The sequence below is a fragment of the Triticum urartu genome, chromosome 3A (assembly GCF_056163025.1).
Source record: "Triticum urartu cultivar PI428250 chromosome 3A, HENAU_Tu73, whole genome shotgun sequence".
NCBI lineage: Eukaryota > Viridiplantae > Streptophyta > Magnoliopsida > Poales > Poaceae > Triticum > Triticum urartu.
In genome coordinates this window covers 127,501,028-127,515,201 of record NC_141875.1, presented here as the reverse complement: position 1 = coordinate 127,515,201, position 14,174 = coordinate 127,501,028, and the positions used below count along the sequence as shown (strand labels likewise).

The following is a 14,174-nucleotide window of genomic DNA, read 5'->3' as shown; positions in this document are numbered from 1 at the left end:
AACGGGTCTAACCATCCTGCTAACAAGTAACAGGGGGTAGTTCAGCATTGAGCATTTGCAAAAACAAGGATCATTCATGATGAAACATGCATAATGAAAGAGGTACGATGGATACCACTTCGTTGTCATCACGACAGTGTGTGTACTATCCAGAACACTATTCTAAGGAAAATGGCTTATCCAGCTTTGGGGTGGATGTGGTCATGGGATCCTAAGGTTAGAGTTAGTAAAACCATTTTAACCCAAATAGAAGAGAGATCAGAGTCCCAGAGTATAGACGAGGAATAAAAGATCCTAATACCACCCATATGGCGACGTGGGCCCGTAAGACACACAGCCATGTTAGTAAAAGTTTTTGTAGTGACTAGACTCGACTTCGGCCAAGGAGTTGGAAAGGGGGCTACCTACAGGCAGTCAGCTCTGATACCAACTTGTGACGCCCTCGATTCAATCGTACACTAATCATACATGCAAATGTGTATGATCAAGATCAAGGACTCACGGGAAGATATCACAACACAACTCTAGACACAAATTAAAATAATACAAGCTTTATATTACAAGCCAGGGGCCTCGAGGGCTCGAATACATAAGCTCGAATACACCAGAGTCAGCGGAAGCAACAATATCTGAGTACAGACATAAGTTAGACAAGTTTGCCTTAAGAAGGCTAGCACAAAAGCAACATCGATCGAAAAGGCAAGGCCTCCTGCCTGGGAGCCTCCTAACTACTCCAAGTCGTCAGCGGCCGTCACGTAGTAGTAGGCACCCTCGGGGTAGCAGTAGTCTTCAGTGGTGTCGTCTAGCTCCTGGACTCCGTCATCTGGTCACAACAATCGGGTAAAGGGGGAAAGAGGTAGCAAAGCAACCGTGAGTACTCATCCAAAGTACTCACAAGACTTACATCAGATCTAAACTAAGTATGCATCTGTATCAAAGGAAATGGGTTGTATCTGTGGACTAAACTGCAGAATGCCAGAATAGAGGAAGGGCTTAGTCCTATTGATGACTAGCATCTTCTGGAAACCACCATCTTGCAGCAACAAGAGGGAGTAGAATAGCATAAAGTAAAGTAGCAGTAGTGTTATCAACCTCAGCCAGAGATCCTTTCTCGACTCCCAGCGAGAAAGCAATCCCAGAGCCATACTATCCATTCATCATATCCATTTCTCATATCCATCCATTTCTCACCACAAGTATCCAGTTCTAGTTGTATCGATCGGGATACAACTCCAACTGTCCGTTACCGTAGGACAGGCTATCGATAGATGTTTCTTCCTTGCAGGGGTGGACCAACTTACCCACCACACTCGATTAACTCCGGCCGGACACACTTTCCTGGGTCATGCCCGGCCTCGGCCAAACAATACGCCACAACCCGACCTAGGCTTAATAGAGAGGTCAGCACGCCGGACTAAACCTATGCCCCCAGGGGTCATGGGCCATCTCCCCGAGAACTCCTGCATGTTGCGTGGGCGGCCGATGAGCAGACCTAGCTACCTCCTTCAAAAAGGTAGGTGCTTACCAGTCCAACCCGGCGCGCGCCGCTCAGTCGCTGACGTCTATTAAGCTTCGGCTGATGTATACGACGCAGAACGCCCATACAATGCCCACGTGATGGTTAGTGCTATCAGGCCAGAGGCCCCTCGGATCAAATATCCAAACCATAGTGGATTAGGAGCACGCGGTAACGAGCAAAGACTCACGATCGATGTGACCCCATCGCCTCGTCTCGAGTACTTGCGGCAAGGGCTAAGAATGCCCGACCACGCCTCGTAAGTATCTCGCGGGCACCTTCCAGGTCAACCCGACTCCACATCACTCGCAATTAAGCTCACGCGGGTACCCCTCAGGGCCGACCCGTCTTTAGTAACATGGCTCAGTGCAAAGTCATAGTAACCATAGTAACTGTGTGTCTAACACCAAGGGGAAAACCTGAGGAATCACCCCCGGTGAATTCCACTCAATGTTGTCATCAAGGTGAACGTAAGAGGATCCACCCTCGAGGTTCACATTTGATGGGTTGCACGACAAAGCCGTAATGGAAGTGGTTAAGGAGGAAATCACCCTCGATGACCTCGACCGTATAGCTACACTACGGAGATCTCACCAGGAGTGATGTAAGAGGTTCCACCCTCGGCACTCGATGGTAGCTCTGTAGAGTCGTACAACTAGGGGGGTGATGTGAAGTGTCGGGGCCTGGACGTCGATCGTGTTGATCGAGTCATCAAACATAAAGCGGGGCAACTGGGACAAGGTGGGGGTCACTGATGGATCACTAACCATCCTATACTAAGCAGTTTAGGATAAGCAGGTAAGGTATGAAAGTAAGTAATAACAATAGGCTATGCATCAGAGTAGGATCATACAGAAAGCAGTAGCAGTTCTAATGCAAGCATGAGAGGGGAAAGAAATGCGCGATAACGGAATTCTCAAAGGGGGGTTTTCTTGCCTGGTTGCTCTGGCAAGGAGGGGTCGTCGGCGACGTAGTCGATCACAGGGGCGGCATCGGTCTCGGGGTCTACCAGAGAGAAGAGGGGGAAGAAATAGTAAATATAAAGCAAACATAGCATCACAAAGCATAACGCGGCAATTGTTGTGCCGGGAGTGACCTAACGTATGGCTACACGATGTAGGTGAAGGGGGGATTCAACCAGGAATGTATTCCCGGTTCCGGACCTGTGTCAGACAAATGAGAGGATGGGGAATGTCCCACGTTCACCATGCTAGGGGCATGTGACAGATGAATGGGCAGCGTATTCGGATTCGTTGGATTTTTCTTGAGCAACTTTCATATAGAAAACATTTTCATCCGAGCTACGGTTTAAAAGTTACGGATTTTCGAAGTTTAAACCAATTTCTGAATTATTCTAAAAGCAGAAAAGGTTTATTGCATCATCAGTGACGTCAGCACTGCATCAGCTCTGCTGACCAGTCAAACTGACAGGTGGGACCCACCTGTCAGCCTCTCTGTCTAACAGAGGCTTAACTAAACTAACATGGTTAGTTAGGGGGCGTGGGCCCCAGCAGTCAGTGACTAGTTAGTACTAATTAACTAACTAATTTAACTAACATTTTAATTAATCGTTTTATTTATTAAAAAACGTTTTACTCGCGGGACCCACATGTCAGCGAGCCAGAGTTGCCACGTGGGTAGTTGACTTGGTCAACTGGGCCCGCGGGGCCCAGCGGTCAGCGGCCCAACGCGTGGGGCCCACAACAATGTTGGCACCACGTCGGACGCGTCGCCGGAGCTGATCCGGTGACCCAAAGCATGACGGCGCGCGGCGGAGCAGCCCGGAAAGGCGCGAGAGGGCACCATTTGCCGCGCGGTTAGCTGCGTTCGGACGAGTCCTCGCCTGCGAGTCGAACGGTGGTGCTGGCTTCGCTGGAGTTGGCCGAGAACGGCGCCGACGACGAGTGGACGCGGTGGTGCCGTTCGGGAGCGCGTCCGGAAAAGCCTACGGGCGATTAAAATGAGCGTTGTGACGCGTGTTCGAACGAGGGGAGCCGCACGCATCCAACGCCGGCGGTCCCGCGTGCTGGGATGGCCTAGAGCCACGACAGCGCTGACCGGAGCGGCGCCGGAGTTCGGACGTCGATGGAGTCGAGCGTCCAGGGCACGCCAAGGGTGGCGAAGGGGCGCATTGAGCAGCTAGGAGCTCCAGGAGCTCGGTGGTGGCGTTAGCGCGGCGTGAGGGGCATCAGGTCGACGGCAATGAGCTCAACGGCGGAGCTCGGCACGGCCATGGCGGGTCCAGCCGCTCCGGGCGCTTACGGGAGCAAAAGAGAGGGGGGAGGAGCGTAGCTCACAGTGAGCCTGCAGATGTGCATCAGTGGGCTCGGGGAAGGCGCGAGGTGGCCAAATTCGACGCCGGCGTTCGTCGGAGCGGAGGAGGAAGAAGAGGTCGCCGCGCTCGTTGTGGGGGATCCTGGCTTAGTCCAGTGGTCGAGGGAGACGCCGCGGGGCACGACGGCGCTCGGAGACTCGTCGGAGAGGGACGGGGACAGCGGTGGTCGCGGTCAGCACGGCGTCGCGGCCATGGACGCGCTCGGAAGCGGTGGATCTGAAGGGAAGGGGAGACGTCGAAGGAGAGAGGGGAGCAAGTGGGCGAGTGGGGAGGGAGCCCGAGGCGTCGGGGCCTTATCCCCTCTCATCGGCGACGTGGAGTATGGGGCGGCGCGCCCGGTCCGGCGGGGACGAGCGGGACGCGCCCGGTCGGACGCACAGGGGGAGGGGAACATGCGAGAGGTAGGTGGGCCGGCCTGGGTGAGGGGGAGCTGGGCCGGCCCAGGTGGGCTTGGCCCCAGTGGGGCAGGGGCACTTTCCTCTCTCTCCTTTCCTTTTCCCTTTCCCTTTTTCTTTTCTTTTTTTGCTTTACTATTTTAGCTATTTTAGGCCACCTTCACATTTTGCAAAAATGTTGGTTCACCACCAATATTACCAGAAGAATACTTCCCACATGATGAACATTTTAGTTTTCATGTTTGAGCATTTTGAATTCCACACAAAGTTTGAATTTGAATTCAACTGAAAACTGAAAGAGAAAGGAGACAAAGATGATCAAGCACTTGTTTAGCAAAATAATTAACTGAACCCCAGGGGTTACTGTAGCATCATTACACCGGGGTGTTACAAGAAAGATGTAGGGAAAGATAAAGATGATGGAAAGATGAAGATGAGGAGTCTCATATTCTCACTGATTTTAGTGAATGTATGTATGGCTATGAGGGCAAAGCAGAATTTCAAGAAGCATTTGACAATATGAGGCATAAAGTGCATAAGCAAACTTGGTTAGATAGTATCTACAAGTTGACAGAAAAATGGGCTGGATGTTATATGAGAGATGTGTTTAGTTTGGGAGTGAGGAGTACAGAACTTAGTGAGAGCTTTAACAATTCATTGAAAACCCATTTGAAATCAGATTTCCATATTCTTCGGTTCTTGAAGCATTTTGAGAGGACGGTGGAAGTAAAAAGAAGAAAAGAATTGCAATCTGAATTTGATGCAAGGAAAAAGTTGCCAAGAATCAAGATGCACACACCTATGTTGGTGCTAGCAAGCAAAGAGTACACTCCAGTTATTTTTTAAGCTTTCCAAAGCGAATATGAAAGATCCATGGCCGCATGCACTAGAGCATTGGATGGAGATAAGAAATTCGCAGTTGCTATTGGAAGTTTACATGGTGATTTAAAATTCGAGGAGGAGCGCGTAGTGGTTGGTGATCCTCTGACCCAAACGGCCTCATGTAGTTGTGGAATGTTCAATAGGACTAGAATATTATGTGGACATGGTCTCAAAGTGCTTGATTTGATGAATATAAAAGTATTGCCAACGCATTATTTCTTAAAAAGATGGACGAGAGAAGCACAGAATGGAAGCATACAAGATAGACAAGGAAGGAATGTGGTAGAAAATTCAAAGTTGGAAGCCCAACTTCGCTACAATGATTTGTCTCGCAAATTTCACTCTTTGGCATATAAAATAGCCTACTCTCTAGAATGATGTTTGATGTTAGAAAATGCACTTGATTGCATTGGTCCACAACTAGAGGATAAACTCAATGCAATTACCAATGCGATGAATAAGCCATGTAATGACGAAGAAAATGTTGACCCAAATGTGCAGCAAACAAATGAGGTCCTTAGTGCTGCAAAGCTAAACAAAAAAGAGGTTCAATCAAAAAATTGAGGAGAAGGACAACTTGGCTTGATAAGTTACTCAAAGGGAAGCGCAAGCCAACTAAAGTTGCTGCATCAAAAAACAAAAGAGCAAAGGTATGTATCAATATGTACATGATGTGTTGTTACCATTCATTCCTAAATTACTTACTAGAAGTTTTATTGCAGCAACAAAAGAAACATGATGGGGCGGAGCCTCAAGTAGGAGTGGAGAAGGATGGCTGCGATAAAGCAGCAAATATGGAGTTTCAAGACTACAACAACATAATGAGTTACACGCAGCTCTTGATGGCTACCCGTTATGATGAAAGTCTGTTCTAGCATGTACAAGCTTGTTAGATAGTATTTTGGGTAATGTCGACTGTATTTTGGACAGGGTTGACTATAGTATTTTGGACTTGGGGGCTAACTATAGTCTTTTGTGGCCTAAGTGTACAAGTAAAAGGGCCAACCCTATGTACTTGGATGATTATGTAAGAACAAATTTCTATGCTAATTTGCTTCAAAAATTAGTTTATTCATGCCTACAAAAGGCTCTGTATTGTGTTCACCTTTATGTCCTATTGATTTCCTGATCCTCTTAACTGAATGCCCATGTATTTAAAATGGCTTGGGTTTTTCTTTTTGCTTGATGTTTGCTAAACTGAACCGAAATGTTTTGCTTGCTAAATTAAACTGTATTTTGTTACGTTGTTTACAGCCTTGTAAGACTGCTGTTTTGTCAAATTGTTGTTGTTTTGATAGACTAAACTGCTTGTTAACTGAACCAATTTCTGCTATGTTCTCTGCATGAAGCCTCTCTGTTTCCCTGGCTGTTCTGTCTAAATGTGCATATTTTGGCTGTGAGTTGCTGCTGGCCGTAGGATCGACTTGGGCGATGGATGTAGGGGCGCAAGGCACACCGTGACCCGCCTCTGGCAAGGCATGGGATCTCAGTCTGTAATTGTATTCCTCTCTTTGGTGCTATATAATGAATCTTGTACCTAACTTTTTTTCATAAAAAATTTGTCTTAGGCCCGCTTTTCCCACTATAGTTGCCCCTAAAATGGAAGGAAAACATTTATCCCCAGTCAACTGATCCACGAATAACATCAGTCTCGCACGGTGCAGCAACCTACACACAGTCTCACCTTTTCTTCTCTGGAAGCATCCCGCACAAACCCAACTCTCCTAATCCACATGAACCCGATACACACCACTCAACTTCCTCCATCCAGAATTCCCCATGGCACCTCTATCTCTCTCTCGATCCTGGTATTGACGCATCATATTCCCACAGCAATGGCGATGCTTGAACAGTCGCTGCCCTATGTTGCATCTACCACTCCTTCGTCTCCCCGCCTGCATGATCCACCCATTCTGGCTCCTCTGATACGCAGCACACAGAGCTGCAGTCCCCAAGGGTGTCCTCCTTCCCCTGCCCCTTCGCCCAGCTCCTTCTCCCATCATTTGTCAAGGATCCCATGAAATAGGGGTTGTGAGGCCCCTCTCCCATGCTATTGTTGAAAGGGCTCCAAGTCCGCCGCTCATTGTTTATTTGTTGCAAGCCAAAGACAGCATTGTCGTGCATGACACAAGCTACCGGCATGGTCGCCATTCGGGTGTTGCAAGGTTGTCGTGCACTGCAGGCCAACCGCTAGCGGTCAAGGACGGACAGAACTCGCCGTAGGGTACTGCAGCAACCGCTGCCGACGACTTTGAGGTCTTTCTACAACTTCGTCAACATGAGGCGTGAGTCGTGCTTCTACAACATGAGGCGTGCTGCAATCTTCTGCAACTTGAGGCGTGTTGTGATCTTTGCAACATGAGGCATGCTTCTACAACAATGTTGTCGCAAGACGAGGAGACAACACAACACTAGAGCTCTGAAACATGCATCGTGTTGCAAAGGAGCTTCATAAGATGTGTCATGTTACAAAGGATTTTCGCAAAGGGCTGCAAGGGGCGCCACGATGCTGGACCACTCATTGGCGCCGATCCAAGCAGTGGTGGATCTAGTGGGGTGCCATGGCACCTCCTCTAAAAATGCAATCTAATTTTTAATATACACTAGACACTATTACAATAATGTAAAGCTATTTGAGGAGTAGGCTAGGTATGATGATACTAAAATCAAATTGTACCTTTTGGCACCCCAATGTAACGATTCTAGGTACAGCACTAGATCTGACGGCCCGTGACACTGGATCTAACGATTTTAGGTATGATGATACTAAAATCAAATTGTACCTTTTGGCACCCCAATGTAACGATTCTAGGTACAGCACTGGATCCGACGGCCCGTGACCCAGCTGATAATTAGGATCCGCCATTGGTTGGACCGACGCGTAGCACCATGCCTGAAAGGAAAAGTGATGTGTGCAAATATACAGGTCCAGGCTGATTTAAGAACAAGTATAGTAGCACAGGAAAAGCAGATGAAGAACATGACTACTCATGAGTACGTGAAAGTTTAACTCCTGAACCTGAGTGAAGCACCTAGGCTTAGCATTGATCATGTCAACAGGAAAGACCGTGAAAAAATAAAAGAAAAAGGATTTCCAAATCAGGGAAGGATCGAGGAAGTCCATTAGTGCAGAGATTCTGAATTCAGCAAAAGCAGTGCCTACGGAATTTGGTGCAAAACCCAGAGCCCAACTATAAGATCCCGCTACCAAATCACAAACCCTCAAGTAAAAAGGCAGTATGGCAGGAAGCACTACTTTCCCATCACATTACCAAATCGCTTGCTTGCTTCTTGCTGCTGCAGAGAAGCCAGCTGCGGCAGATTACAACATGTCATAGTCAATACACCACATGAATCAAAGAGCTACGAGTAGATTTCAGGTTTAGGGGTGGGTGAAGAGAGATGAGTCAGGGGGGGTAGACAGGGAACGTTTGTCATTGCATTGTTCTGCCCTGCTGGACAACAGCCACTGAGCTGCTTGCAACCAAGTCCAAGACCAAAATTACCCAACGCAATGGTCCACTACTCTACTCCTAACGAGATCCTGACACTACCATGAGCAAATTAGTATGTCACTCCATGTTGACCCAACGGCCAAACTCGGACTCGTGAGAAGCTTTGGGCTTCAGGCTTCAGCTACACCGAATCGCCGAAGCAACTTGAAGAGGCCACGGAGGGGATTGTTTGGATGGCATTCATTTTTAGGAGAAATCAGGTACAAGGACGAGCGGTGGATGTAGAAGCTGCGGAACAAAAAGAAATTTAGCGTCAATAAGTACAGGAACACAAAGTAGCAATCATGTTCAGAGATATTCACAGTGGTTACCTGACATAGAGCAACACCTCCTGCATCAGCCTGAGCTCCATCATCGGAAACACCATCTTCCCCTGGATCATAACCTTGGAAGAACTCACCAGCGGGGCAAGGCACCTCGCCCACTCAGGAGACAGCTTCCCGATCTACAGTTAGTTGCCAATCAAATAATCGATCAATATTCAGATGCTATATCTGCACACATATGATGTATATGTGCATTGGAATCAAAAGCAGAGTGAAGTGGGAACCTCTCCAGATCGGTTTGTCGAGAAGCGCACGATCTCTGACAGCGCCACCGCCTGCCTGTACGGCACCCTGATCCTGCCTTCGTGCGAAGGGAAGGCGAAGTGGACGACCTCGCCGGCGTCCAGCCACTTCCTCCGGCGACAAGTCGACAGCCCGGTGGAATAGGACTTCGTGAAGAAGACCCATTCGCGGTGGTCCGGTGGGTACTCGTCCATCTCCGCCGGCTGCGGCGCCACAACCATCTTCCAGTCGCTCAATGGCGTGGCCCCCGGCGGCGGCATTGCCCGGATGGGCTTTGGGTTCAGGTAAGGCGCCGGGCGGGACGTCGTGAGATCGATGAAGACTACATCGTCGTCATCTCCGCGGTTTCTCTTCTTGGATTTCGGCGGGGGGTCAATGATCTCCACCTCGTCTTCACTAGAGTCCTCCTCCTCTTCCTCCTTCTTTACATGACGCGGCGACGCAGTTTTGCCTTGTTCCTCCTTGACCGGGACCTTGATCTCGTCGGGTTGCTCCTCCTTCTTGACCCAGCCATGCTTGATGTCGGCATCGATTGGCTCCCTCTTGATCTTGGCCTCGACCACGGCGGGAGATTCAAGCTTCACCTTGTCGGAGTCCGCATCGGTTGGCTCCCTCTTTACCTCGACCTCGCCGGCGGCTTCAACCTTCACCTCGCCATGGTCGGCATGGATTCGCTCCCTCTTGACCTCGACCTCACCGTGGGCCTCGACCTTCACAATCACCTCGTCGGAGTCGGCATAGAATGGCCCCATCTTCAAATCGACCTCGTCGGGGGATTCGCTTTTCACTTTCACCGGAGGCGGCAGCGTCGGGGTAACACCGCCGACGGGGCGCTCTTCCTCGTCGCCGTCGCACGACATGGCGGCCGGCCGATGATGAGCAGACGAGACGGGACGGTGGAAAGGGAACGGGGCGCGGGCGCGGGCGGGGGGATAGGGGATAGGGGAGAGTTTAGGCCTTTGAGATGCTTGGCTCTCATTTTGGCGGGGAATGGGCAAAAAAACCAGGGAATGGGAGGTAATTGTTTTGGTTTTGGCGGGACAGGTAGGAGGGAGATGAAAAAGAAGTCGAGATGGTGAAGTGGATTGAAATGTTTTTCCTTTATCTTTTTTGATTTTTTGATCGATGAGGTTGGCGTGAAATATTTTATACCTCCTCTTTATGAAACATGAGAGTGTATCCGAACAAGGCCTTTGAGTATCCGAACAAGACCTTCGTGATGGTGCTTCCGGAGTTGAATGTGCATATGAATATATGATGTGTGATTTTTATTTTATTTTTTTGCAAATAGGATGCAAGGTTAATTTGAACATTATTCAAAATGTCTAACGTCTATTCAGTCAGCATGCTTCGACTATTTTCTTATGCCGTCCACTAAATGTATTTAATATATTTAGTACTTACAGTCTTTGTTGGGTGGTCTATGAATATGGATGTGTTCTTTGTATTGTCATGATATAGGATGAATAGATTGGAAGTTTTTTCCGCCAAAAGATAATAATGATTGTAAACTCTTTAAAAATTGCACATTATTCAAACGTAAGTGTTGTTTTGTGCTCCGAGATAATTAAGCACCTCATTTTCATTGCAAAGTTCGCGTGTTCTACGTAATCAGTCACCGAAATGGCGTCCAATGTGTTTTCAACGAGAAGTGTTGCGAATATGTATGACCACAAGTTTAATTGCATACCTAAAAAGTTCCGTATAGTGGGAGCGTCTGACTTTGTCGCTTTGGCTTTGAAGAAACAGTAAGGTTTCTGATGGTAATACTTTTTCTCCTTAGCAGGTTATCAATCATTGGCTTTGTGTAAGCTCTACGCTACACGCAAATGAAGCATTGGCCATTGTATATGGCACGTGTACGCGGTTGTAGTAGGTGGCCAAAGAGGTCTTATTCGACATTAGATGACATGTTGCCCCATTGACATAGAGATCAATTACAGTTTAAAAGTTAAGTGAACTATTTGAAATATAAAATGTATTAAGTGAACTATCAAAAAAGGCCAACTGCAGTCATCAAGACCAACTGCAAAAAATCGAATCAACTAATACAAAAATAAATAAATAGGTGAACTATTTGAAGGATGTTTCTTGTGAATAGTTTGCAAATGATTATGTTTGTATTGCGTTTGTTTTTGTTCTATATATTTACCAACGAGAGACAACAATGATCATTTACAATGTCCTTATTTGACTGCCCAGGGCAACCCAACAGTTAGGTCAATAGAAAGGAGACTCGTTGCACGACTGGCGCAAAGACCAACTGCAGCTGAGAAGTGAACCAAGCTATGGGCAGCATGTATAGCAGACTAAAAGTGCATCTAGTCCCCTATGTGGTTTTGGTAATTTATAGAACATATTGAACTAATGTCTGCTCAAAGCTCATTTCAAGAAAACTTCATTTAGGTACAACACGGGAGATGAAAGTGAACCTCTCAAAAACACTAAAAACAAGTATTGGATCAAGCCTCAAGACTCACCCTTTTTACATTAAAGTGATCAAAGACCACTGAGGGAGTCCTAGACTAGGGGGTCCTCGGATGTCCGGGCTATGTGATGTGGGCCGGACTGATGGGCCATGAAGACACAAGATCGAGGACCTTCCCCCGTGTTCGGATGGGACTTTCCTTGGCGTGGAGGGCAAGCTTGGCGTTCGGATATGAAGATTCCTTTCTCTGTAAAAAGACTCTGTACAACCCTAGCCCCCTCCGGTGTCTATATAAACCGGAGAGTTTAGTCCGTAGAGGCAATCATAATAATACAGGTTAGACATCTAGGGTTTAGCCATTACGATCTCGAGGTAGATCAACTCTTGTAACCCCTATACTCATCAAAGTCAATCAAGTAGGAAGTAGGGTATTACCTCCATCAAGAGGGCCCGAACCTGGATAAACATCGTGTCCCCTGCCTCCTGTTACCTTCGATCCTTAGACTCACAGTTCGGGACCCCCTACCCGAGATATGCCGGTTTTGACACCGACATTGGTGCTTTCATTGAGAGTTCCTCTATGTTGTCGATAGAAGGATCGATGGCTCGCCTCGTCGTCAACGACAAAATCACCTCTGGAAGAGCCCTAGTTCCTGGGCAGATCCTCCAGATCGGCAATTTCACCATAGGCGCCCGCCCTGCCATCAAACCCAAGGCGGTCCCCCGGATTACCAAAAATCATCTCCGCATCAACCCCTAAAGCATCGATAAGATGGATCCGGCAGATGTCTCGTCTTTAAACGAACTGCTAGATCGCATCGCTGCCCTAGGGGTCGCAACAGATTACGATCTGATTGGGCGTAAACCCGATCAGAGGGAAATCAGATCTCCACCTGTTACCCACCTGGTGACTGTTGTGGAAGAACAAGTTGAGGATACCGCTCCTCCTATGCTGAAAACAAACTATGTTCAGATTTCCGAGCCCTACGAGTCGGACACTCATCTTCAAGAAAGGATCATCTATCCTCCGAACATAGAATCAGGTGTTGAGTCTGAAAACCCCCAGGACACTCCGGATCCTGGGCCAACGACCTCAGAAATTTTTCAAAATCCGAATTCCATAGTGGGTCAGGGTTCGGATTTAAGCCCACCCACCCACCGCAATCAATACTCTCCAAGAAATTCCGGTCCCTCGGACATATGTGATTTAATGTATATACAACAGTAACCTCGGGAAACACTCCATCACTTTTGGGCTAGATTCCTACTTATTAAAAACAAGATCAAAGATTGTTGCGACGACGACGCGGTATCAGTCTTTTGCCGCAACTGCACGGACGAGGGCGTCCTCAACGCCCTCAATCGGCGCCACATACTGCACTTTGTAGATTTGGCACACATAGTACAGAAGTATTGCACAATGGAAAGCGCTTGGAAAGCCCAGACAGCTCGGTGGGAACCACCGGCCTTTAAGCCACCCACCGGCCAGACAAAAAAGGTGCACCCTTACGGGGCACCTGATCATTACTTCACGGAAAGAAAAATTAAACCCTTACCGGGACACAGAACTGTCCTTGATGAATGGTCAACAAGCCCTGTCAGATACACACGATGCCAAATTCCGAACCAACTCATAGCCTTCGGGGCATGTTGGATACTCTGGCAGGTGGCTAAAAGCGGGGAGGCTATTCTCACCAACACTACTCTGGCAAGGCATCCCCCCGAGGATAACGACCTCAATGTGTTTATGGTCTTCGAGACCTTTTCTTCAAACAACCGGCATAAAAGGGCGCTCCGCGACCTCGCCGAAGTCAATCACGTAGCCGGAAGAAATCCTTGGAACGATATGGCGATAACCTTTAACGCAAATGATGAGCCAAGGGCCCGATCAGTCCGAGCACTAGCCGCTTTGGTTCTAAACCCAATTGTAGACGGCTTTCGCCTCACCAAACTGCTCATGGACAGCGGCAGCGGACTGAACCTTATCTACGAAGACACGCTCAATAAAATGCAAATGGACAGAAGTCGCATTGAGCAAAGTAATACAACCTTTCAAGGAATTATCCCCAGTAGGGAAGCAAGATGCTCGGGGAAAATTAAACTCGACGTGGTATTCGGCACGCCAGAGAACTATAGGTCTGAAGAAATCATCTTCCAGGTGGCCCCTTTCAATAGCAGATATCATGCCCTGTTAGGGCGAGACGCATTCACACGCTTTCAAGCCATACCTCATTACGGGTACATGAAGTTCAAAATGTCCGGGCCCAACGGTGTTATCATTATCGCCAGTGATCCGGACATAACACTCTGCACCGAAAACAAAACTGCATCCCTGGCCCTCAAGGCACTGTCTAAAGCCCTGGCGGCTAAGGAGCTCCCACTCTGCATTCCACAGTGGATAGAGACGACGTAATTCTTGATAAAATGCCTAAATCCACTTCTTTCAAGCCAGCAGACGAAATAGTAAAATTTCAAGTTCACCCGACGGACCCCAAGAAGACAACTTCCATTGGGGCATAGCTGGATCCAACGGT

General features: G+C 48.1%; 1 protein-coding gene and 1 pseudogene across 2 annotated transcripts; one reads left to right on the top strand and one right to left on the bottom strand.

Moving 5' to 3' along the window:
• The first annotated feature begins 5,260 nt into the window (after nucleotides 1–5,260).
• Nucleotides 5,261–6,003, top strand: LOC147978904 (uncharacterized; annotated as a pseudogene).
• A 2,365-nt stretch (nucleotides 6,004–8,368) lies between these two features.
• On the bottom strand, nucleotides 8,369–10,191 carry LOC125548159 (uncharacterized). Of its 2 annotated transcripts, XM_048711836.2 has the most exons (4): nucleotides 9,905–10,191; nucleotides 9,194–9,838; nucleotides 8,955–9,088; nucleotides 8,369–8,871 (listed from the first exon to the last, which is right to left on the bottom strand). In XM_048711836.2, the coding sequence occupies exons 1-4, from the start codon at nucleotides 10,070–10,072 to the stop codon at nucleotides 8,754–8,756; spliced, it is 1,065 nt and encodes a 354-aa protein (XP_048567793.1). In that variant the 5' UTR covers nucleotides 10,073–10,191; the 3' UTR covers nucleotides 8,369–8,753. The 2 variants fall into 2 exon arrangements, with proteins under 2 accessions (XP_048567793.1, XP_048567792.1); XM_048711835.2 differs by having other exon boundaries at nucleotides 9,194–10,191.
• Nucleotides 10,192–14,174: the final 3,983 nt, after the last annotated feature.